The sequence below is a fragment of the Phalangium opilio genome, unplaced genomic scaffold (genome assembly GCF_054372755.1).
Source record: "Phalangium opilio isolate 3A_F unplaced genomic scaffold, DU_Popi_V2 ptg000079l_1, whole genome shotgun sequence".
In the NCBI taxonomy this organism is placed as follows: domain Eukaryota; kingdom Metazoa; phylum Arthropoda; class Arachnida; order Opiliones; family Phalangiidae; genus Phalangium; species Phalangium opilio.
In genome coordinates, this window is record NW_028324187.1 from 2,515,825 (window position 1) to 2,543,409 (window position 27,585).

The following is a 27,585-nucleotide window of genomic DNA, read 5'->3' on the forward strand; positions in this document are numbered from 1 at the left end:
AAACATATATAGACTGATATTATATTATGAATGGCACGTTTAACCATACATTTTATACGAACGCAAAGTAGTACTAAAATTTAGAACCTAAATCATGCGCATTTAAACGGCTGGTTAAACCCCATCATTTTTAATATACTACCTTATAACGGTGTTATCTTTACCAAAAATACGCTGAAATCTGAATACAAGGCAAATTTAATTAACTTGACAACACCTACTAACAAATAAATGCAGTTTCCACATTAACTTTATTAAAAAAGAACACAATTTTCTATTTAATATTTTGACGAATCAATTTTCCACTCCTAGATGGGTTCAATAAAGTTTTTTATCTCCTAGTCATACTAGAAAACGTTTTCCACCGAAAAAAGGTTGTTCAGTAAGAGACCTTCTTGGTTTTTTCCACCATTCAATGGAAAATATGTTAGTTTTACTTTACCCGGTTTTACCTCGTGGATATGGATTTTTGGGGCCATGCAGTGCTTTGCAGTTTGCACTCAACGCCTAAGCTAGCCCTTTTTCGGTCGCTCGGGGTTGATGGGGTTATTCTAAGGTTCTAGACTCCTAGACCTTCCGAGTCTAGGCATAGTAATCGCGGCGGCAGCGGAGAGGAGAAATTTATCCAAGACACATGGCGCAAAGCGTAGCGTAGCGTCGTATCCTCGCATCTCGAGTTTGGTTCGCGGAATCGCGGTGGTGGCAAATGGGGAAAGCTTTAATATACGTCCAAAGTGTTTCGCAATTTGAATGTTTGCCTGAATTAATCCCATCTCCCTTGCTCGGGTCGGAGTAACTCTCGGGGATCCTTCTAACTGTTATTGCAGTTACGGAATGAGGGATTCAAACTTTAGACGTAATGGTATTTATCTCTCTCTCCCCCGTCTATGGTGGTTGAATTTCAAACGATATACCTACGAACCCGACTCTATTTCAATTTTAAATGTTAGGTCAATCGATACACAAAAATTGTACAGTGTAGGACGACCCGTTTTCTTTCCTCCAACATCTTTAATATTGTAATTTTTTTAATTTCATTTATTTTGTAAGCTCGCATTTTTTCTTCATAATTTGCATGTTATTTATTATTATTTTATTTGTAGCAGAAAATATGTAAAAGAGAATGCGACAAACTTGTACGTAAACGTGTAGTAACGTCTTTAGCTTTTCAGATCTAGGCGTACACGTACAAGTTTGTTGCAAATTTTTCGTTTTCTTCTCCAAATCAAACTGATTCCTAAATTATTTTTGCAATTGGCATCTTCAATTCATTAAAAATAAATCAAAATTAATATTATTTCACTAAATTTCCACACTCTCTTAGCACCTTGTTACACGGAATTATTCAATAAAAGCTTCCCAAGGTTCTAAGAGAGTAAACGAAAGTATTTGTTTATGCAAAAATTAGTTTTTTTTAATTCAAATATTTTCTTTGCAATTTCAACTTTAGTTGGTTTCTTTTCTTTTTTCTTTACTATTCAAATAATATCGATAAAAAATGAACCAAAAACCTAATGATAAAAAATAAAAAAGAATCGATCGGAAAAAGATTTAAACAAAAAGAGAAATGTGATGGAATTAAATATAAGAAATCCCTTTTTCGAACTGGCAGCCGCGGAAACTGTTTGTACCAGTCTAACTCTACCACCAGCACACACACACAAAACAGACAGATACCGTAAAACACAAGAAACGTTCCTCGTGAAACTCTTTATTTATTTTTTCTCCTCTAGAAAAGTAAAAAAAAAAAAGAGAATTCCATCCCAAAATCGATTTTTCTGCCACATCCCGGAATAGTCCTGGTAACTTCTAGCTAAGCCTAAAGGAAAGCTAAAAGAAAAATCTTTTCTTTACTAAAGCGGGTAGGAAGAGGAAGGTTTTTTGAGGAAGGAGGGTCGCCCGGGTGGCTACAGATTGTCAAGATATTGGGGTAGAAATCCCAGCTGTTACGGCCGGGGTGCACTGAAAAATAGAGAGGTTTGCCCAAACATCCACTCTTATATCTTCTTCTCTTCCCCCGCACTATACTTCGAACGGAGCTTCTCCGATCTTTGGTGGTGCGTCTTAAATGACCCTTCTACCTCTTCAATTCGAACCTTTAACCCCGCCCCCTCTGCACACAACCATTTCAGATTTCGAATACCTTATAAAGGAAAATACCTTTTTTTGTGGCGTTTACTTTGATTGCCGTTCTGCTTGGTTCGATGTTAGAAAACCAGAATTCGCATCAGATCCGTTAGGTTTGATTACAAGGGAGATGAGGTGATTATTTCGTTTTCAAACCAGGCATATGTTTTAACAGCTAGATTATAAATGGATTTTGTTCCTTAACGTATCAGTAAGTTAAATTGATTTTACACGTTTAAATGACCGTTAGAACAGTACCGTAAACGTATACTTAATTGCAATTAATTAAATAAGTTTAAAATCTATTATGCTTGGTAGGATTAATTTATTTATTTATTTAGTGTGTTTTTGAACATTTGGCGAAGACAAGTAAGTTTTTGGAATGTAAAATGACACATTGATTTTAAGCCATAATTTAAAAAGGGATACAATAACGTTGTAAAACGATCTACTATATTAAACCTTTTGACCAACGACGTTCTTTGACAGTTTCAACACTGTTTGATACAAAGAACATTCCCTAGCAATTATGGCAGACTTATCAGAAACATCCTGTATATCAAAATATTAGATGAATAATAGTTTTGATATCAAAACACTTGATCCGAGCGGGGAGTCCATTTAGGATAGAAAAACAATAAGAGCTATTGTAATATGCTTAAGCCTTGTCTTAATAATTATATTACCATCTATTACCTCACATATAACCCCGTATTAATATTGCACCCCGTATTGTTTAGCAAAATCAGGATCATAAGCGATTATTTCTCGTTTGATGTAGAAACTAAGCCATCCTCCGTCATTAATGCAGCATCCTTTGGCGTCTTCCTATTATTATTATATTATTATTCTTCCTCTTTTTCCCTTTCCTTGCCTTTATCAGTTTGCCCACGCGAGCATTTCCCATCCATTTTTTTCCCCATAAAAGAGATGAGAGAAAAAAAACCAGTGGGAAATTTATATATATAAAAAAACCCGAATAAAATAAACCACTCAAAAAGCGGATACGACGGCAAAATTTCAAGGAGTGCATTTCTATTGTAATTCCAAGCAGGATTTTGTTTAGTTTCTACAAGCCTGAACTTGGGAGTCTAGTTTAAACCTTCTTTAAGGTAGGGAAAAGATTGCGGTGAAACAGTCCATAAAGTTGGTTGAAAAGGAGCACAAAATGAAGAACAGTTATATATATATTTTTTTTCTTGGCCTTTTAGCTTCTTGAATACCTCATAAAATATTAACGAAGATTTATCTAAACTTTGCAGGACCACACAAATTTTATCTTTCAGTTACCGGCCTAATATATACCAAGTTTTCCTTATATTAATATGGTTGGTTAGTTTAGGTATTAAAATTTATGTTTTGTCTGCTCCGTACCTAATTGTGCGTAAGAATTTATTTAATCCTTGGATTAAGTCACGTGACTAGCATTAATCCTTATTTCTAAAAAGTCATCAATTATTTTTTAGTCTTAACCGGAAGCTGAAACTAATTTTTTCATGGAAGTTAGTAACTATTGAGAAGTGAGTATTTTTTAATTCGCTGCCATCTTGGAAAATGGCGACCAGAAATATAAAGGAATCTGTGACAAAAGAACGTCCGTACCTTTCAAATTCTCACGTATTTATTGTCAATTTATTGCTTTTTCTTTGAATATGCCGCCATTCTTCAAAATGTTGGTCAGAAAAGTAAGCAAAATATTTAGCCAGGCTAGCGCCCGTAATTTTGAGCTTTTCCCATGCAACATCAGTCCTCTTTGCGTTAAAATTAATATATTTTGACAACTAGATTCCGCATATCATTGGATTAGATTACTAGACTATCATCAGTTTCAAATTTGAAACCTTAAGCCAATTCAATTTCAATCTGATATACAGGGTGTTTCTGAAAAGTCCATCACAAATTAAGGGGCGTGTTTATGGGACCAAACTGAGCGGAAAGTACCAAAGAACATGGGGTGTACAACATTTTGTTACGGAGATATGGCCTTCCAAACATTCGCCCCTAAAACAAGGAAATATCCAAAAATGAGGAGTAACACTTAAGACCGACTAACCAGCTTGTTTAAAATTACTAGACAATTTCAATAGCCTTTAATCGAACAATTGATTTCTACCTTTACTAATCAGAAGCGTATAAATGAGTAGAAGTATGCCTACGGTGGTAATGTAAAATTAATCCCAAGTGACATGATGTTTCAAGATCTTCCCAGCACCAAGTAAAATGGTTCTGATTGAAGGGACTTTTATTAGCACAGCGTAAACAACGTTATTTTCAGGAATTAGTCCAAATGTCCACGGGCGGCATTACAAAAACGAGGCAGTCTTTCGAATGATACTTGGACATGTTGGAAGATCCCTGGCTTGTTCCTGTTATCTCAAACCGTAAAAAGCTACGCAAATCTTCATCATCACGGACAACACTCTTGTACGTTAGGTATGACCTTGAGAAAACCTAAAAGGACATCTCGAATGTATTTGAAAAACCCATCTCCAATTAAGGGGCGTGTTGTTTGTTTCCAACAGAGTAAACTCGCCCAGAGAACAATTACAATGCAGAGCCACGTTTCGGCGTTAATGGCCCACAAAGGTGGTCCCAAACAAAAGAACAAACTTTAATTTGTTTCGTTCAGTAAGTGTTTCATGTGTCATACATAAAACGCCATGATTAATGCACAAAGAAAATGTTATTGACAAGTTTTCGGACCGCGATGCTGAAATGTGGTGGTGCACCATCGTGCATGAACCACATTCTGTTTATTAAACCTAAGGGTACTTCTTCGAGTAGTTCTGGTAAATCGTCCCGTAAGAACTACAAGTAAGCCACACCGTTTAACCTGGGCTCTAGGAAATATGGCCCAATTAAATTGTCACCCACAATACTACACCACACGTTTAAGCTGAATTGTACTTTGTGAATTCTAACGCAAGTTGCGTGTGGTTTTTTCTTAATCAGCAAACCAATTGGCGGCTGCTTGTTTTTGGATCGTCCTCGAAAATAGTGAGAACTTCGCCTATTCTTAAAAAACAGAGCACTAAAACAGAGCACTATGTTTTTTAAGAAAGGAATAAAAGAGGTTTCACGTACATGTGTTTGTTTTATTAAACTCATAATTCAACGAAGTCTGTTACAATGCCTTTATTCACAAGTGCCGAATATGCGGATATGCACCTAATGTATGGACTAGCCGAGGGGAATGCCGCTGCAGCTGTACGCTTGTATCAGGAAAGATTTCCGCAGAGGCGACTACCAAATCGACTGACGTTCGAGGCTGTGGACAGACGTTTGAGGCAAGATGGACGAATCCAACCGGCTGGACCTCAACCTAGAGCGAGAGCCATCCCAGAGGCCGTAGAAGACGAAGTTCTCACCATTTTCGAGGACGAGCCTGAATCAAGTACCCGCCAAGTTGGTCGCCGATTAGGCGTAAACCACACGCTCGTGTGGAAAATCCTCAGAAGCCACCGGTTTCATCCTTTCCATGTTCAAAAAGTTCAAGGTTCGAATCCAGCGGACTACCCACGACGCACGGCGTTTTGTCAGTGGTTTCTGGCTAAAGTAAACGATATCGATTTCCCACGGGATTTGTTGGTTACTGACGAAGCTAACTTTTCACGGGATGGTATTATTAACTTACATAATAAACATCAATGGTCCCAGCTAAACCCCCACGCAACTTGCGTTAGAAGTCACCAAGTACAATTCAGTTTAAACGTGTGGTGTGGTATTGTGGGTGACAATTTAATTGGGCCACATTTCCTAGAGCCCAGGTTAAACGGTGTGGCTTACTTGTAGTTCTTACGGGACGATTTACCAGAACTACTCGAAGACGTACCCTTAGGTTTGGTAAACAGAATGTGGTTCATGCACGATGGTGCACCACCACATTTCAGCATCGCGGTCCGAAATTATCTTAACGCGACCTTCCCTTTGCGGTGGTTAGGTCGAGGTGGACCTGTGGAGTGGCCTGCTCGATCACCCGATCTGAACCCTTGTGATTTCTTTCTTTGGGGCCACCTGAAAGACTTAGTTTATCAGACTGAAGTGCCCGATGTTGAAGAGCTACGTCGACGAATAATTCACGGCTGTCAAACAATTCGCGAAACTCCAGGCATTTTTCAACGTGTAAGGGAATCATTTGTAAGACGTGCTAATGTGTGCCTTAACGCGGGTGGTGAACACTTTGAACAATTTTTGTAACTAGTTGCAATTAAATGTTAAAACTTGTCAATAAATTCATTTTCTTCGTGCATTAATCATGGCGTTTTATCTATGACACATGAAACACTTACTGAACGAAACAAATTAAAGTTTGTTCTTGTTTTTGGGACCACCTTTGTGGGCCATTAACGCCGAAACGTGGCTCTGCATTGTAATTGTTCTCTGGGCGAGTTTACTCTGTTGGAAACAAACAACACGCCCCTTAATTGGAGATGGGTTTTTCAAATACATTCGAGATGTCCTTTTAGGTTTTCTCAAGGTCATACCTAACGTACAAGAGTGTTGTCCGTGATGATGAAGATTTGCGTAGCTTTTTACGGTTTGAGATAACAGGAACAAGCCAGGGATCTTCCAACATGTCCAAGTATCATTCGAAAGACTGCCTCGTTTTTGTAATGCCGCCCGTGGACATTTGGACTAATTCCTGAAAATAACGTTGTTTACGCTGTGCTAATAAAAGTCCCTTCAATCAGAACCATTTTACTTGGTGCTGGGAAGATCTTGAAACATCATGTCACTTGGGATTAATTTTACATTACCACCGTAGGCATACTTCTACTCATTTATACGCTTCTGATTAGTAAAGGTAGAAATCAATTGTTCGATTAAAGGCTATTGAAATTGTCTAGTAATTTTAAACAAGCTGGTTAGTCAGTCTTAAGTGTTACTCCTCATTTTTGGATATTTCCTTGTTTTAGGGGCGAATGTTTGGAAGGCCATATCTCCGTAACAAAATGTTGTACACCCCATGTTCCAAGGTACTTTCCGCTCAGTTTGGTCCCATAAACACGCCCCTTAATTTGTGATGGACTTTTCAGAAACACCCTGTATATCTATATATATACACACAGTTCATCGCTTTAGGTCTAAACACGCACGAACCGTTAAAAACCGATTTATATTCCCCCTTTGTCGCTTCCTGATTGGACGTATGATACGGCTAACGGATTTCGTTTAATTGAAAGGTCCAAAGATGCAACAGAGCGTGAGACATACGAGTAAGTTTACTCTGTTATCGGGAAGAAAAAAAAATAATCAATCATTGAGAGGGTTTTTTTTACAAATCTTTATATATTAGACACTGTCTGATCAAACGTAACGCAATTAACATTATTGGGTCAATAATAAGTTGGATTTTTTCTCTAAGTTGACTCAAATTTGAGTAATTCCAGCTAAGGTGTTTTTCAGTGTGTTCCTATTTTGAAAGATGTGTTAAATAAGATGCCCTTATTGCTATAATTCAAATGACAGACACAAACTTGACATAATATTTGTTAAGTCTATCTGCTAGTTGGAGAACCATTGCATAAGATTTGTATTTTTATCAAAATTTTAATATTTCTTAGCATTTTAAAAATTCATTGATTTTTCTTTTCCTTTTAACTTTTTCTATAAAGGGGGAAATATTCCCTAAAGTCTACAGGAAATATATAAGAAATGTATACCCTACAAACTTGGATTCTTTTTGCAAAAGGTTATAAAAGAGCATAACACGCGAATCACAAAGTTCTTGGCAAGGAGACATTAATGGACTTTTAATGGCCCTTCATCCCGAATAACCTTAGACCGCCTTCTTCATATATTTATATATATATATATATATATATATTGCTCAGTTCTAAAAAAATAACAGAAATTTCAACCATCTAACACAGATTCTATAGCTAATGAAATTTTGAATTGAATATAAATTTAAAATTAGAACTGGCAGGTAGAATAGGAATGTACGTATTTACGTATTTCTTTGCCAATACGAGCTTGTAGCTGCAACTGAACTCTAATCTTGTTTTTCATGTATTCGATATCCACAAACACGTGCGTGGTAGACCACAGGAAACTTGCCTTTCTATAATCAACGTTGCGTTTAAATAATCATTGGCGTAGATAAAAATCGTAGGGAAGCCAGAATCTAAGCAAGTTAGATGACTGTAAGGAGGATGTGATAGGAACGATAGAACCCTAAAAGTTTCCTCCAACAAATCTTTCGATGTCGCGATGCACGCGAGGCAAACATCCCATTCGATCCCCCACCACAACGCAAATCACCAGGCGAAATAAATTATGAGGTTAACTGAATACAACAGGGATAATTGCTAGATGAAATTGTTGAGTTGTTAGTCACGGTTTCCTCATGAGTTAGACCGTATTTGCGAGCTTCTAATCAAAGATGGCTCTGCATACGTTCTCGGGTCTTAAGTGTCCTTTTTCTTTATCACAACAAAATGAAGTGACTCAGGGAATTGATCTCCCTCAAACCCCACTAAAAATACTTGGAGAAAAGGGCGGGTACTAGTATTCTCAAAACACTTGGGTCATGAAGGAACGTCAATAAAGGAACATGAAACAAACTCCTCCCACATCTGTAAGATTCATTTTCACACCATTTGTTTAAGTTGCAGGTAAATGCCATTGTAATCGGTTGTCATCTTTGAAAATGGCGACCAAAAATGTAAAATCCTTCCTAGCGTAGCAGTTTCCTTACTTTTTAACCTCTGACCTTAAGTAAACTTGTTATTAACTATAGCCTTAAGACGGCTTTTACTGGTTTCCTTTGTGTTAAAAATCAGATAGAAAGCTTTCACAACCATCTTATTTATTTACCACGAAACAACTTTAGTTGGTTTTGGGGGATTTTAGGAGGTAGTCGATGCGAGACTTTTTCGAAATTTGGACAATACCACGGGAGAAAGAACGTAAGGCTTTTGAAGAAAAATTTAAAAGAATGTATATAAAAAGCCGATGCTTGCTTCACTGCAGAACGAAAGAAGTTCCTTAAAGTTTCTCCTGTTTTTTTACTTTTTTTCGTCGACTTTTAAAACGCATTTCATGTGAACCATACCAACTTGCTATATAAGCCAACCGTTTCCTATCCACTGGAACTTTGCCAAAAAGTAAATCCATCTCCCCCCCCTTTATGTCCCTGCATGCCGTTGTTGTATGCATCTTTTCTTTGCACGAAATAAGGGTGAGCTGCGTACCACCCTGAATTCCATTGGTCGAATTTCTAATACGTAGCCGAAAGTTCATAATATACATACTTAAAGTAAAAGGTTATGTGCCTGAGTTATGGACATAAAAAATTGACAAACAGAAGTCGTAAAATTTGGGAATTACTTTAAAATGAAATATAGATTCTTTAATTTTGAGATGACGTCATAACTGTGTCGCCTTATGGTGGAAATTTGTTCTGTAGCTCACGACTGGAATTTTCTCTGCGTCATACCTGTGATCTTTTCTTCAGGATGTTGATAAAAATTTATTTAAATATTTATAAAACATATTACACTTAAATCCAAGGCAATATTATAAACAATAAACAAATACTTAAATTCAAAATGTAATGATCGTCATATTATGATAGGTATTACTCTCCCTCAACACTAAATATTTTTTCTCGCATTTTAGTTAATATTATATTCTGAATTAGAGTTATTTGCCATCATAACAGACGCCAAAAAAGCCGTTATTAACCTTTAAGTTGTTACATAAATTCCTTTTACATATAGGCTCGCATTTATTTTATGTTTATTTGCGATGCAGAATGAAAATATGGGTATCAAAAAGCTAGGGGATATCTTTGTAAAAGATGCTACCGCAGGCGTGATGTTTCTCCTTCTAGCGAGTACCACCTTACACTCTTCTTAGGGTGGGCAAGCGCCCCACGATCGATAACAGGCAGTTTAAAATAAGGACCGCTAGAAGGCGCGCTCTGCCATTTCTGATATGGTATGGATCCAATTTATACTCGGTATACTCTGCTCACTGAAAATCAACGAATAAAGTTGAAGCTATAGGTAATATTCAAGGTTTTAGAGATCTCTGCCTTTCCGTTTATACATCTTTTGATAGTGAACAGAACGTTCAGTTTCCCTCGTGGAATATATCGTCCCAATTGAGCAATTTTCTTTTTCATTCCTCTTTCTTTTTTATCTGAGGCTTTGGTCTTTTCCTACTGTATGGCTGATACCAATCCTAGAATTCTTTACGCAAATGTCTACTTTAAGGTTATTTCAACGGAAATGATGTTCGTACAATCGACCCTATTCTGTATTGTAAAATACCTTGGGATGAAGTTAGAGAGAACGAATGTCCTCGCTTCTCCTCGTGATTAATCATTTTATATACACGCGATACGTTTTATAATACGTCCCATTTGAAATTTGCAATGATGCTAAACTTGGGGACAATTTAACTGTAATTTAATAGAGGGTAAATTTATTCTTGTTGCTTAAAATAATATAAGCCACTGCTGCTTACAAAATTTAGCTTTTGAGTAAAATTTATGGAGAAATTTCGCCAAGGTTCACGTTTTGAGGCTAAAAATAGATTCTAATAAAATTCAGTCGGAACTTATTCAAAAAGAGTCAAGTGTTTCTTGCTTTTTTGTTTTTTACTTTTATCAAACTTTGATAAAATATATCAAAGCCGTGACATTAATAGAGAATTAAGGAAATTGATCGAAAAACTCCAAAGAAACTGCTACTAGAATAGAAGGTCCTATCTTTGAATTTATAGATTGAAGTACTTATGAATGACTGCTAGAGCACAAAAATCTATTATGGGTGGAGCCTATAGCCCTGTTTGTATTTGCCCCTACCCTTCTCTTCACCTGTTACAAAAAATATTTTAAAATATTTCAGTCAATCAGTATATATGTTAAAGGTTATGACATGTAAATAATAATGTGTCTGACCTGTCTTATTATCCACCCTTAATGAGTTTAATTTAAGCAACATTCCATGGCAACTAGACTTCATTCCTATGTTGTATTTTGGTTTTAACAATTAAAAGGCAAGAATAATTAAGAATAGTGTAAAAAATCATTAGACTCCTGAGGAATGTTAAGTTTAAAATGTATAAGTACATATATAAATAAAAACAAAGACGGACTAACTATAGTTTATAAATAGCAACGAGAGTATCTAAGCTTTGGCAGGATGTAGTCCCAATAAAGAAAGAATGGTTGAACTTTGTCTCTCATCGTTCACTCGTGGGAGCTATAGGCTGGCACCCGAAGTATTGACGCCAACAATACACCATAATGTCTAATGGACATGTGTTAAGGCGCCTTTCATATAGGGCTCGCGCGCGCTAAGATACCTGCGAGTTTGATAAAGCGACACAAAAGAGGTCCCTGCGAGCGAAGAAATATCGCCCTGTTATCAATTCTCTATAAATCCCTTTTTCTCGATTCAATGGGCTTAGTCTTTCGCGATTTACTCGCTCCTAGAACCCCTTTTTTCTTTCTTCATTGAAAGGTTCCTGCCGTTATTGCACGTTTGGCCCGATTCCCGATTTCAGAGCAGGGGGCACGGTGCAATCATTTTCTTTGTACTTTAATATAAGGTTTAGATAACCTCCAGTATTTTCAACAGAGGTATGTATGTAAGTGGGTGGGAAAACATTAGGCCTTTGTCATAAGCCCTATTGTGTGATGTGAAAACATGTGTTGTTTTTCGTAAATCTGGGTTAAATATATAGGTATTTTACGACTGATGAGATGTATCACGGTTCAATTGACGTTTGTTCATTTTATATGTATCAATTAACTATATATCTATTTATAGTTCAGTTAACCAGTGGTTTTCTTTATTGAGTAAAAATTTCACAGCTACTAAAATGCTTTGGTAAGAGCGAGGAATTTTAGTTCGGTTTTTAAAGCACCATACTTTAACTTAATTAATAATCTTATATTTATTTCTAATGGTTTTATATGGTTTAATAATAAAATTATATGAAAGTTTTGTTTTTGCAATGTGTGCAAATAATTATTATAATAAGATTAATGGGGCTTTAATATACCGAACTGAACAGAACTGAGGTTCTTACCGAGACTACTCGTTGCTTTTTCGATTTTCAAAAAGGTTTAGCACCAAAATACAACTTATTGTTGAATACTCTCATTGGAGAATTTGGCGATTTTTGCTTATTAATATTTATATTTTAATAAATTTGTAACATAAACGCTCCTAACCTGGCAATTTACAAAAACCTAAACCTAAAATTGATTCGCGGATACCACTATGAAATTAATACTTATCTTGATTCTTGAATCTCTGAATAATTTAAATTTATAAATATTCCTCAAAATTTATCAGGTTGAGTAGATGGAAAGAGACGACTTACAGGGGAAATTTCACTAATGCTAATCCTACGAGCCCCTGTAGAAATGTTTTACCCGCTCTACACCAATGCTCCCAATGCTCAGGGTGAAGCCAGCCACCAGGCTCTATTGACTTACATTAAAATATTTTACAAAATTCTCGTCTAATATATAGAATAACACAAAATACTCTCTCTAAATTCACGCTCTCGTAAAAAGCATAATTTGAAAATTATTTAAATTGCTCTGTACAGTAGACACATCCCAGGTTGCTTATGGTTGTGATAAAAATCGTTATTGGTTTTTTATTATACATTTTTTTATGGAGCCTTGAGAGTTGCAATATATTTTTTTCTTACCAAAATAATTCTATAATGGCTGCAGCTTCTGATAAAAGAAGAAACAAAGCACAGCGCAATGCGTGCCTGCGCAATAAATCATATTGTTCACTTTTTATAACCCTCGTGTATACGCATACATGGAATTTTATTTTCTGACTGGCAAAACTGAAAATTTGTGTTGTATTTTTATTTTAGAAGTTTCTGCATGCAACTTTAAAGAAAAATATATTTTGAAGAGGTTCGTTTTTCTAATGTACAAGGTGTTTCATTATGTGGTAGTCTTAAGAAATTAAGCGAAAAATGTGTAAGGAAACCTCTAGCATGATTGACTAAATTTAAATTTAATTTCAAATTAGGCCTAAGTAGAACAAGTTCAAGTGAAATTTAAGCTTAACGATGCATTGAACAGTAAAACGTCTTGGGTGCTACAAATATTTTGAAAACATTCTTTAACTCTCTTTTGGGTTCAGTAAAAATCGCATCTTTAGAAATATTTGAAAAATTTGTTTTGTTTATTTATTTATTTATTTGTGTTTGTTGTTTATGTATAGCAACAATTTTCAGCGGAATTTGATCAAATTCCTTGGTTTAATATCAGTAACACTGGGAGAAGGCATACCTTAGTTTGTTATTTGAGTCTAAACAGATGGAATTTTTTTTACTTCACTTCAACATTAAGAACCGCCCAGCCTGTAACGTAACACCCTGTATATAATAATATACAATGCATCTTATACGCTTATTTCTTTTCGAAATATCTAGTTTTTCTGTGCATTTTTATTTCCCGCGAGCGCGAGAAGCTCGTATTATGAATAATGTAATGTTTTTCCGCAAGATTTTCTGCATATTGAAAGTTAAAAATGCAAAAACGCGTAACGTATTGAGGGAGAACCGCTCTGGGCATCCTGTAGAATGTTCTAACGCATGTATGTATGTATATACAGGGTGTTTGTGAAAAGTCCATCAATAATGAAAGGGCGTATTTATTGGGCCATTTTGAGTCGAAAATGTTCTATGACATTTTGCCGTCCGAGCCACGGTTTTCGAGTTATGATTTGAATATTTTAGGGATGACCCCTTCATTAAATTAGCGCTGTCTTTCAATTTCTTAATTAAATTTAAGGGGTCATCCGTAAATTACTCCAATCATAACTTGAAAACAGTGGCCCGAACGGAAAAATGTCATAGAACATTTTCGACTCAAAATGGCCCAATAAATACGCCCTTTCATTATTGATGGACCTTTCACAAACACCCTGTATATATATGGTCCTTATACATGTCGTGTGTATATGTTTAGATATAGCGATAAAGATAAAGTCCCTGTATATTATTATGTTTTGCTTATACAGCCTTGAAACGTCTTCCTTGAATTGGCTTCTATTTTTTTTTTTTTTTTTTCACATTTCTTTTGCTTACAAGATGGTCTAGTTAATAATAAATCCAGAGAACCGTTATGGAATCGCGTGTAACGTTTTATTGCAAAGGTACTTTTTTAAGAAAGGTAATTTAAAAATTAAATTACTTTTATTGCAATTCAATTTCCGGAAATACCAGGAAGGAAATTATTCAATTAATTTTTTTAACCGTGAATATTTTAATTTAAAGTGAACTCCTGAATATTACGTTTGTTGTCGAAACTTCGTAAAAAGGCTTAGTACTAGGTTACTTTTTTATCGTCTTTGATGGCGTCACTTTAACAGATGCTAGGCTATATAATCTCGTGCTAAACCTCGTGGAAATAAGTTTGGTTTTTCTCGGTTTTCCCTCGTTTTGGTTCGCGCCAAAAATTTCATTTCTCTCTCGACAGCTGATGCCAGGGATATAAAAAAAACACCTTTCATCTCTCTTCTCTCTCCTCCGCAGCTGCTTATCTCTTTCGTTATCGTTTTCATATGGAATGTTCTGTAGGAATAATCCTAAACTTAAACGTAAATTGCGTTATGGCTTAGGTATAGAAGGATGAGAGAATTGTATCCATTGCATATTTCATGAGAGACGAACACTGGATTGAGCCCCCCAGTTTGTTCGCTAAAACAGATGTAATGATGATAAAGGTGAAATAATGTGTTTTGTAGTACAGATAATACCTTCGTGTCTAAAGCATCGATTTGGGGAAACTGTATCGCTTACTTTCGCTAAACAAATTTCACGAGCCTCTTTTCTACTAACCTTGTTTATAGCGCCTTCCGGAACAACAATTTTCTACCTTTTATTTCTACTTTTTAAAGGTACTTCAATGCAGCTCTGTTTACGGTACAAATTCAGGTTGAAAATGAACGCTTGATATTTGGAGATGTAAACGAGTTTAGTGCAGTACCATTCAGCTAGATCTTTTCTGTGTTCTTTTCTTATCTCTTTGTGACCTTAAGGAAAACCATAGAGAACTATATCACGAAGAGTAGAAAATATGACTGCAATTTTATACGTAAGAGGTAAAAGCTTACAAGTAATCTCTGTGGAACGTTACAGAACGAAGGTGGATAAAGAGTTTACTTCTCTGGTGATAATTCTCTCTGAAAAAACTCGTACGAAAATGGCCTTAATTTTCTACAACTTAATTCACTCGCACGGGCAACCTTAACCTTAAGTAAACTAATATAAAGTCACGCTGTGTCTTAGAATCTTTATTATTTGCTAAAACTATAATTAAATTCTAACACGATCTTGAATCTTCTCACTAGTTGAACCCCCATTTTCTCTGTGTAAATTGGGTTACTTTTAAGGAAGTAAATGTACCTACACAAATAGGATATACGTGTAGATATATATTCAGTTTCAAGAAATTTAAATTTGTATACAAATGATTTTTTGGTTTAGTTCTAAATGAGATTCATAGATGGCGCTTTAAAAAGAGTTAATCTTTCAATATTTGTTGTTTCTTAAGACTGATGGGGGAAAGAATGCAATTTTCGATCGTAACTCTAAGAAAGTGTGAGGGAGGGTTTATTACATATGTAGGCAATACATAATCGATGGGGATTCTATCGGAATACAATGTAGTGACTTTTAGTATCGTTGCCATCTAGCGGAGTAAAATTAATAATTAAATTAATCTCTAACTATTAAATATATAATTTAGTAAATACTATTTAAGTACAATATAATATTGACTACAGTATAGTGATATTGTTTTATTTTGATTTAATAAATATCTTCATACATATATACTCTAAATTCTAATCCAAAATTAAGTTGTCTTTCTTTTTTTAAATTTGACTTTCTTCAAGGATATTTTAAGGTAATTAATTATTAATACGACTTCATAGATGGCAGGAAAACCGAAAAAGTCTCTTTCTGAGAAATCAATAAGGAGTGAGAACCTGAAAACCTCAGGCTAAGGTTTTCAGACCTTGGGTAGTCTGACTTGCTTTTCTTGAGAAGGAAACCGTTCCCTATAATAAACTTATCTCAGAACCTTGACCCGCTTATTAAGCTCTGTTAAACACTCATTTTCTTAACTTAAAATATAAACATATACATAGTTTTCAGACTAGGAGTAATGATACGATTAACACCAGGAGGTCAGGGTACTTGGCGGACAAAGTGCAGTACCAAGTAGCCTGGCCTCCTTGTGTGAATGTATCAGTCCTCCTAGTCTAAAACAAAAGAAAACAAATTCAACTAGTTATTTTTCATGAAGTTTAAGTACTTTTATTTCCGCAGTTTTACAGTTGAAGTAATTTAAGTGTTTTTATAAGAAAGGAAGTTAATTAGGTTTCATTTTATTTTAAAAGTGGTACACTAAAAGTTTTCTGAACGAGCAAATGTAAAGTCTTTACCACGAATAACTTACTTCAAAACTATGGGAATTATATATTTCACTGATTTTGGTAATCTTTGTATGTGCATGTTTTGTTAACTCAGTTTGATTAGAGTCTGTGCTTAAAACGAAACTTCTAGTATTCCTTTAACTAGAATAGGAGTGAAACATGTCTAGTTTGTTTTAGTTAAAAAAAATTGTTGAGTTTTCCTTAATAAGGTTCTCTGACCCTACGTTAACATCTTTTCTTAATTAACTATGAAATCGAACGACATAATATCCAATAACGCGAGCAAATATCATCAGAAGTAGATACACGTGAAGTATCCAATATTATTTGAAAAATTAAAACAATATTTTACACGACATTTAGAACATCTTAGAACAAATAAGTAAAAGAAATATTTCGAGTAAAAATATCGAAATATTTCTATTCAATTTTAATAATTTTTTCTTGTGAATATGATATCTTCATATTAATATATTTCTGCACTTACTATATAAATCAACCATGACCCCTACAGCATCCAAATAAATACACGAGGCAATCTGTTCACTTTTAATTATTTAATACTGGCAAAGCTGAATCCTTTAGTTAATAACCTAAAGCTACTTCTTATTGCCTTAATATAACTCCATTTGCTTACAGAACTTGAGCACTGACTGGAAAATTCTTTATGAGTCAATGCCGAGTTTGTGAGTTGTTTGCCGACCGGGTCTTGAAGATCGTATCTCGTGTTTTTTGTCTGGTGGAATAGCGAGGTTAAGATTAATGTACTAGCAAGGTTAGAACCATTCTTACTTAATTAGTTGGATATAATGTCTATTCTTTTAACATACGCGAAAAATAAGTTTCATTATTAAGTATAGCAAACTGACGAATCGTTACTGACGCTCTAGCATAACCTAATATTGCATAAGTATGGACCTGCCGCAAAGTATAGCGTCCTCCTTTCGAGACAAAATTAACGAGACTGCCACGCCATCTTTGTTGAAATTTTCCCTATAAACTGGACCTACCGTTGTTTAATCCCTTTGTAGAGTTGAATTATGACGGTAGACAATGGTTTCTGTCACCGCAAAAATTTACCGCTGTGTGTTTGTAGCAAAATTCCTTCCAACAGGGTTACCACAAGACTTTAACAACTTAATCTGTCTATTAGAAGCTATCTAGGGTATTTATACGTCGGCATCGGGTTATCTTGTTATCACGTGATCATTGATGAGACAACGAGCACGGTATAGTGTAAAAGAAGAAAAAAATTTCTTCAACCGCACCGACCGCGAGATACGATGTCGTGATTGTGCCGGTTTTCTACGCATCCCTATTTAGAGCACCATCCTGTAAGGCGCTCGGATCAATAGCTGCGATTTGTCGAGATCTGTTTTTGATAGAGATGGCTTTATTATAAGACGCGGCTAGCGAAATGATCCACATTTTTATCAAAGGATGGTCATCAGCTTCTAAACGGAATCAACCGATAATACCCTTCATTGAATCAATATGTAAATAGATACATCTACATTTTAGAAAATGAGAACGAATTAGATAATGGAAGTTCGATATCTTATACATCGTCTGATTTTCTCCATGGTCTGATACAAGTGAAAATTTTAGTAAAATTCTAATTTATCTCATTGCCATGCAAGGGTGATATTCGTCTGTTAGTGTCTACGTTTAGCAACAGCGAGATTTATAAAGTTTTCAGAAGCTGAAATTGATTCTAGGCACTTCATTTTAGTTTTAGGTTTCATTTAGTAACTATTCTTAAATAGTTTTAAGAATGTTAACAATGACCGTTACCCTTTTTGACTACTTTGAAAGCTTTTTAAATACAGATGAAAACCGCCAATGCCAGTATGGGTATTCTTAGTTCTAGAGAATACTTCTTGACTTCAATTTAGATACATAACAGATTGTTATGGAATTGTAAAGAAGATGAATAATAATGATATCTTATTGCGCTTTCGTAGGCAACTCTAACCTTCTTTTGCTCTTTTGGTTACCTTTCCTTTACGTTGCGAAAATGACGATATATCATGAACTGTCGAACTTACCGTTTTGAATAATGATGCTTTTGCGCCTATTTTTTTGCACCTATAGTTTAAAAACTCAGAAAACTTCCGCGTGCACCTAAAGAAAGTATATTTGGTGGTAATAGTTTGAGATTTTTGTAGAGAAATTGATCAGAATTAATGAGGCCTTCTAAACAGTTTTCAAAGCGATACAAGGTCGTAACAGTCAATTCATCTACTGGTCCATTAGATCCGTGAAATCCGTTAAAATCCCATCGCGTTTGTCTGCAGGTAAACTGGGTAAAACGATCAATTGTTTATCTGTTTTTCTTCACGTGGATTTCTAAGAAAATTTATGATCCAAAAATATCGCTATTAGTGCCCCCTACTGATGTTAAGGTGACCTTTTATGACATCGATTGTTTCTTTGGTACAAGAAAATCCTTAGACGATTTTACTTCGAGCCCGGAGCGTGTTTATGTACCGCCTTTGACCATGTTTGCCCATATAATAATGCATTGTACCGATGGAACGGTCCTTATTACGACCAGTCAACTTAACGGAATACTATGGTAGAGTGTAAGATGGTATGAAGTACATTAGGAAGCTATTTCCTCCGAACTTAGGCTATTCGCAGTTAGTGGATGGACATAATCCTAAAAAATTGGTTTTCTTACAAGCTACGCATTTTATTCGTCTTCCCTGGTTTTATTGTAAAAAATACCCAACAAAACTGCGAGAGACAAAAGGGAAAAAGACAGGAACTTGGGTTTTTTGTCTCTGAAAACCTTGTGATCCTTTATGGTGGCGAGACAATGGTGGCGCCAGTCTCATCTTTCGGAAACTAAGGCGTTCAACGGTCAATAGATAATAGAGCTGTTAGGCAGGGTGTAAGAGATACGCGTCCTGTCGTCTTTAAACGTATCTCAGGCTGCTTACTCAACTGTTCATCGTTGTTTTTGAGCTGATACGCTGAAGAACAGAAACCAATACCAAACTTTAGTCCTACTTGTTTCTTTTTTGTTGGTAGACCCTTTTAAAACTAAATGTGATCGAGGCCTACGGCTTTTTGCGTTTATGTTGTTTTCAAGTGTTGTTTCGTTGTCAAAATTTTTTGCTATTATATTAGTTGGTGAGGCTCCGATATTCTGATTAAATCCATGATGAATTGGTAGGCTTACTTGATCAGACGGTTTAGGCTGGGATATTTTTAAATTTCTTTAACCATTGGTTTTCTGCTGGGCTACAGCTAATATGAAGGAAGACAATGGAAATGCAGGAACGTACTTACGTCATTATCTGTCTTCTTTTTATTATTTAATAAAAGGAAATAAATCGGTTTATTTTTACGAAAGCACATGTAAATTGACTTTTCTCGGTAACTGAAAAACTCATTTGCATTTCGTAAAAGGGAAATCTATTTATGCAAAACTGACGGCTAAACTCTATTCATTGATGTTACTTCCCTTTTCTAACTCCAGTGCAGTTTTTGTTCAAGCGCATCCGATAAAATAAACGCGGACTCATTCATAATGATAAACTTTCTGAAGAAGAGAAAGTAGTTTGGTTGAGGAGATTTTTAGAGGTGTAGGAGGTACGAGAAAGGTTTCTAGGGAGGTAACCTGAATAAAGTAAAATCGACTTTTATTTTAAATTTACGCTTGAAGAAAAAAGGTTTCTTTAATTTATTTAAAAAACGTTTAGTTTTTTATTTTTTACTTTCATTATTTTATTTTTTTTAAATATTTTTATTTGGTGAAATAAAAATGAAATGCAAATGAAGGTTTTAGGTTTGACAAACGATTTTTTTTTCAAGAAACTAATTAACTTATTCTGTTTTAGAAATAATTAAAACCCGACTTTTTGGACATAGAAAGAGGGAATTGTATGTTAGTAGCGAAGAAGAAAATCAATTAAATTCTCATCCAAATGAAAAAGAAAAATGCTAATGAATTGGGCTAGTGTTCTAGTTTTTGGGAATGAAATATCTTTAATTATACAAAGTTAGTTTTACATAAATGATAATAGCAATTAGTTTAATTAAAAGTTGTAACCATTTCAACATTATTTTAGGACGTAATTTGCAATGAATTATTTAGAAAATTTAAAGTCTTTCGTTTAAATAGTTTAAGCAACTTAAATAAGAATTTAAGTCAAATTTCAACATTTAGAATAGTTCTTAATACCGTCTTCCTCATTTAAGAAGTTGACACATTTTCCAATATCCCTGCAGTGGACACCCATATTGGTTTTTCCATAGATTTATAATTATAAAATCGTTAATGAGCAAAATTCAATCTTTTCTAAATTGAATTTTTCCGGTTTAATTAAAGTTTTAAGGGCCATATGATAGTAATGAGAAATTTAATGTCACTTTTATCAAGATTGTAAGGAAATTAATCCCGCAAGACAAGATTCTAAATCTTATTTTATAAAACTAATTAATGAGAACCTATTAATTATTTTTGGAATCTGACACCGTATATTGTTGGGAGAATATATCGCTTTAAATAACGGTCTGTAAAAGTATCTTTAGGATCATTTTTCATCGGGATTTGAGATAAAATAGAGGAGTTAGTGTGTTAAAATTTTTGACCAAACTTGGGTGTATAGATTTTCGATAGTTTAGGAGGAAAATTTCTCTTCGATACCTACGAAACTTGAGAAGTTTTCGGGCGTGAGATAGAATAAATTTATTGGAAAAGATGATATTTTTATAAAATTATACGCCAATGAAAATAGGTTTTAAGTTTGTCATATTGTGGTAATTTGGTTTGAAAAATATATTACGTTTATTTCAGAGAGGGTTTTATTTATTTATTCATTTATTTATATATTTACTTGTTTGTTTGTTTGTTGGAACTGTGGCTAGCCCCTAGCAATTAAGCCTGTAAAAACGTAAGTAACATTTTAGCTTTAAGAATTACCCCTAATTAAATATTTATATTGATTTTACTGAAATTAAAAATAGTAAAAAAATTTAATTTATTAAAGAACATTGCTCATCTGCAAAGACTATTTAGTGTTTAGTGTCTAGACAGGATACTTTACAAACTATTTCCTTGAAATACCCTGGCTAGTATCTAATGGTTATAATTAAGCATTATTATTTTGTTCAGCGATTTAATTACTGTAATGTTTATCCTGTCTGATAAGATGCGTCATTCTGAATTAAAAGCGACATCTGCTACTATTTTTCAAAGAGTGACGTTTAATTTCGGTTAATGAAAACGCACCTTATTTTAAAAATATCTTTTAAGTACACCGATCGTTAGTGTGTACTCCACTCAGACTGGTATTTGGAAAGATTGTAGGAGTCTCTTGTAAAACAAGATGGCCCAAGGGCTGGGCCTTAATAGTAATTTTACACGGCTCACGTGACCCCCCGTATAGTTGATCTCCAATAAATCGTACAACTAAAAACATTTCTGAAACGCAATCGTGTATCCCCTTAATTTCTAATAACGTCACATTTCAAATAATATTAATGAAACTAAATTGTGCACCCCACTAAAGTATAATTTTTCAAAACCATACGAATCAAATAATGTATCTAAAACCAAATCCTGGATCCCCTAAACCAGAAATCACTATGACCGTAAACCGTCCCCTCTATTTTACGAAACCTAACCTAACCTAACCTAACCATTCAGCATAATCTCTGATGTATCACGCGCATGGTGCCGTTTCTTAAATTTTAACGGAATAAAATTCCGTGTAAAATTAAAAAAGTGCAGTAGTGCACGAAAATTATCATCTTGTTTCCCTTCACTCAAAAAAGCCCGCGAGATTTAAACTACCTTTCTTTCCTCTCTCTCCGAGCGGGATGCCCCCTCTCCCTCTTCCCCCTCTCACTAATATACCAGGCAGGCAGTTCTCTCTCTACGCGGGGCTTCGTATCGCCACCGCGTACGCTAGCGATCTCTCTCTCTCATCGTAAGCGTACGTTTCGGTCCGGCACAGGGACAGGGACAGGGACAGGGACAGGGGTTTTGGTGCCGTTTCTTAAATTTTAAACGGAAAAATTCCGTGTAAAATTAAAAACGAGTTGGGACCTTTATGTGCATATTCCTAACGGTATACAACACGAACCAAAAATATATATCGATGTGTAAAATGCAGACACACACATATCCATCCATCGCGTTGCAGTCCGGTAGTTGTAGGGTTGGATCGGGTCGGGTCTCCAAAGGGTTTCGAGAATCCCACTGAGACGTTTCGATGCTTGTTATAGTTGACGGCCCGTTAATGGTCTTTGACGGCCAGGGCGGACCGGGTCTATTCTGTAAAAGAAATCGTAGTGCGTCCCAAAACTCATACCCATCTTTCTCCGAAATCGACGACTGGGGCATCGTATTTATATATACAGGGTGTTTGTGAAAGGTCCATCAATAATGAAAGGGCGTATTTATTGGGCCATTTTGAGTCGAAAATGTTCTATGACATTTTTCCGTTCGGGCCACTGTTTTCAAGTTATTATTGGAGTAATTTACGGATGACCCCTTAAATTTAATTAAGAAATTGAAAGACAGCGCTAATTTAATGAAGGGGTCATCCCTAAAATATTCAAATCATAACTCGAAAACCATGGCTCGGACGGCAAAATGTCATAGAACATTTTCGACTCAAAATGGCCCAATAAATACGCCCTTTCATTATTGATGGACTTTTCACAAACACCCTGTATATTGTTGTCGTGTATTGTGTCCAATCTTTTCAACAGCGAGCCTATATTCCAATAGCGGGACTCTGAAATAGGCAAGATTCTATATAGAGTTTAAGAAAATAAAAACTGTTTCCATTTTTCAAATTAATGCTGATATTTTTTTTTTTTTGAATCAATCGGTACAAGGTGTTTCTGATAACACTGCCATTAATGGGGGTGTTCTTTGGGCTCACGATTATGAGTCGAAAATGTTTCATGACAGACTTATAATAAGAAACACCCTGTATTTTGAATTAAAGAATTTGAAGTACGGAAAGTCCATGTTAATATATATGTCGAGAATTTTAAATTGCTCGGTAATACCTTAAAATATACTTTAAGTATAAGTTCAAGGAACTCTCTCTCTCTCTCTCTCTCTCTCGTACCGGACTTTAATTAACATTTTTATATTATTGTAATTTTCTTCTGCAAAAAACGAGCAGTTAATGAAGGAGAACGAACTATTTTGGCAATCTTCGTGTCTCATTAGCGAAGAGATTGCAATTTCTCTCAAAAGCTTTAATAAGTAAACTTCTATTCCGAGAACTTCGAGGACCTATATTGGGTCTCTGACGTTCAAGGCACAGACGCATTTGTTACCCGGGGTCGTCCAAGGCTGGAAAGAGGGGTTTCTAATACATCTCCTTGGAGGATTTAGCTAAGGAATCTTTAATCACGAGTCATAGTCGTTGAAAACTAGCTTTTCCAATCGGAATTGTTGAAATTATAATAGACTGCCTGGTGCATGCGTGGTTTAAATAATATACGTCCCTTCACACTTTGTACAATAATATCCGCCTCTATTGAATTTCAGTTTGCCTGATTAATCAGATTTATTGCCTTGGAGAGTAAGTAACACGAGTTGCGTACAAGGTATCCACCGATAACAATTACAACGGGTCATTAAATTTGGATTATGCCAATAAGGGACGTCGTGTACTGTTCTGAGGTATTGGCCCTACATATCTAAGCATATTTTTCTTGATAGAATTACGGTCAAACCTACTGGCTTACCGTTTTCGCTGACCAGTATGATTTTGAACGTAAAAAATAAATTCTGTTCTCAGTCAAGATTATACGTGTAGAGAAGGGAAGCCTGCCCCTAATGATCTTACTGACATTGAGCAAAGAGGATATATACTTTCTGTAATTTCCAACGAAATGGGTTTATATTACCCCGAATTTCTTCGAAACCTTCTAAATCCGTATCTATATAGAGTTATAGCTGATCGATTTTCGTTTCCTAAAAACCCACTTTTGACTATTTTATAAGAATTGGATGATGGTAAGGTTATATATAATTCAAACCAACCCACGCGCATGACCTGAAAAAAATGGCGTAATATCTTCATATTTTTTTTTCTTCTGTTCATTCTTATCAAAAATGCAAACATTTCCTTTAATAAGGGTGGATTCTCGTACCATAGCTAAAAATATCTGTTCTTTGCTCATTGGTTATAGCTCAAACATTTAATTGATTAAGGCTATTGTTTCGCTTGTATTTGCGCCTTCCCTTCGCTTCACGTCATTGGATGTCTAAAAAATCAAGTCAAATCTGTCAGTCAAAACAATGACGTGCCTGTATGAGCTTAATATTCACAAACAAAAAATGAGTTCCATTAATTTTAGTTATTGGAACTCTGGCAACATGATTATATTATAAATTCCTCGTTTAAATAAACGATAAATAATGTTCAACTTTCAAATTTAGCGTATTTGACTTAAGCCTTGGCTAAAATATTACAAATTGCGATTTAAATTAATGTTAAATTCAAAACTTTTCTGCCGTGAATTGACATTGATTTTCTTCGCTCTACAACTATTAGCAATCTGCGAAACTCTCGCAAATTAAAGGCCCAGATTCAACAAAACCTGTTCTCTATAAGAACCCAAAACCTAGTCCGAATCTTCCACTGGTAACCGTTCGGTTTTAGATCATCTAAAAGTCTTAAAAGGTGGGTTGTAGACGTGAACTAAAGTACTAAAAGGGTAGGCTCTGTTTGTTTAACTTTGTTGACTGTAGAACCCCTCAAATTCTGGAATAGAGCAGCGACAGGCAAGGTATAGTTTATTGTTAGTTCGATGCTCGGTTTTCAGAAAAAAAATCTCATTGGATCTAGGTCTTTAAAGATTCTATTATTATGTAAATTCTTCGTCGGAATGTCTGATAAGTGAGAACTTGGAAAGTAAAATTTGTTTTCTAAAGAAGTAGAAAAGTCTTCTATAAAGTAAACCTAGAACTTTGCCTCTTCCAGGAAGGAGGATGTATAGCCTAACCTAATCATGGGAATACCATTTACCAAGGCTTCGGTAGTGAATAGGGAATAGCTAATTTGTTTCTAACGCAAATAGGATCTTCATAAAATGTAGGCCTACCCTTATATATCATATACCTTTTTGAATTTGAGTAAGGTATACAGAGTGTAGTAAGTGTGAAAAACGTAATGTACATTTATTTCTAAAGAAAGACATGTCACCCTCAGGCGAGCTATTCGTTTTTCTACACACAGTATATAGAAGTCACTCAACGTGTCCCTTTTCCGGAGCTGAACCCGCTGCTTCAGCTCTAGAACACGGTTTAAAGGAGCTATAAAGGAGATTTTTTTACACTGGGGCACTCTGGGGCAAGCTTGAGGCGAGCTAGAGCGAGACAAGCCCTTCCGAATAATTTTTCTCCCAGTTTTTTCCATTGAAAAGACTCTAGGCTTTTTCAGGGAGAACTAGGCACTTTTTCAGCTATTGCCAACAGCTATATAGCGACAAAACACGTAATAGGGTCGACTAGGAGATAAGTAAAGGTTGTGGTGGCGCCAATATCGTGTATTAAATGGATATATCGGATTGGTATTCATTTTAAAAGTACTCAGTAAAAACGTAGGTGTTTTGTAATGGATGTGCTGTTGTGCGCTGTGTATATTGTTGCTATGGTTGCCCTAACTTTTCTCACATCCAAAACATAGCCCTTTAGCAAACAATGTGGGAGAGTTTTAAGGTTGACAACTTTTATCTTCTTGCGCCCAAAGCATTCTTCTTAAACAAACCATTTTCAGGAATTATAATTGGTTTTTGTCACTGAACTCTATCGCCAAAAGGGTAATGACGCAGTGGGCTTTTTGTTAAAGACATGTACTGAAGCTAAAAGCGTCTCATGTTCGTTTTAAATGTTTTGCAAATAAACTCTGTTAAAATATATTTAAATACTAATCTCTACAATCATATTTTGATTAAGATTAACGACCAAATCGTTTAGTTTAATTCCAATTTTAAAAGGTCACGAGATGACCTTAAATAAAGAAGGGCTGCGGTTAAACTTTACTTGTCTCATGAACCGGAAACTGCACGCCATCAGCGTATCTCTATTCCATCATCAAAAAATGACATCCGCAGATATAAAAGTCCATATATATATATGAGGTTGTTTTATAAATACAGGATCAAAAGTCAAATGATTGATTATAGGTTTAGTGTCGTCAAATCGAACGAACAAAACCATGAAACTATATATATTTAAACGTCGATTAAAACCAGCATGAATTATTAAACGTTGGTAGAAACTAAAATAAACCTTTCTTTAATGTTAAAAGGTATAGGCCTTGAATAATTTCAAAGAAAAGGAACATAAAATTTAAGAAAGAAAACTTAGTGAAGTCTTGAAACTGTCTGGCAAATTTCCCATTTTAATTATACTTGCACAAATAGCGTCCCTTGCTATTTATCCATGAAATTTTCAACTGTCGATGGTACAGAGGTGCCTAATGAATTAACAACAATCAATACAACATACGTAATTTCGTTTCAGTAGAAAGAAAATGCTTGTTCTACACAAAGTCATTAAGCTTGGAAATATTTTTGTTACGTGTTTAAGGATTTTTCCTGCAGATAATAAGTACTATCATAAATTTAAAAGACTTATTCCATAAGTATAACATTACCTATACTTCGTAATGCTAGAGACTTACTGATAGCTAGTTCGAGATCGACGCTAGAATTGACTAAACGCGCTTCCACCCTCCTATTTAGTCTGTACTAAGCCTTGAACAGCATCTCACCAGGCGTCGCTTTACCTCTAATCTATGACCTATCTTACTCACTTCATGACAAGCTCCAGTTTGTAACCATTGACAAACTTATGGTACTATTGACTGGGCTTACTCTTTACAATTCGAATTTTGCTTTATCAAAGCCACCTATCCGTGCTGTTACCCGGTAACCGCCTACAATATTTGAATCAGCGGTTTCATATCAATTCAATTCAAGGTTGGGAAGCAATCGGTTAATCGTTAAACGGGAGCTTCACTTTCAATCAGACGAA

At 35.2% G+C, this 27,585-nt stretch overlaps 2 protein-coding genes across 5 annotated transcripts in view; both read left to right on the top strand.

The window, feature by feature from the left end:
* LOC149654168 (prolyl endopeptidase FAP-like) overlaps positions 1-27,585 on the top strand; it is a 182,928-nt gene that overhangs the window by 89,231 nt on the left and 66,112 nt on the right. The gene's annotated exons all lie outside the window — the stretch shown is intronic.
* On the top strand, positions 4,009-5,919 carry LOC149654170 (uncharacterized). The gene is made up of 3 exons (XM_089845168.1): positions 4,009-4,560; positions 4,650-4,755; positions 4,822-5,919. The coding sequence occupies exon 3, from the start codon at positions 5,257-5,259 to the stop codon at positions 5,917-5,919; it is 663 nt and encodes a 220-aa protein (XP_089701294.1). The 5' UTR covers positions 4,009-4,560; positions 4,650-4,755; positions 4,822-5,256.

What these genes read in the sequence shown, in the direction of transcription:
- LOC149654170 (XM_089845168.1), top strand. Translation starts at nt 5,257, where the DNA reads ATGCCTTTATTCACAAGTGCCGAATATGCGGATATGCACCTAATGTAT.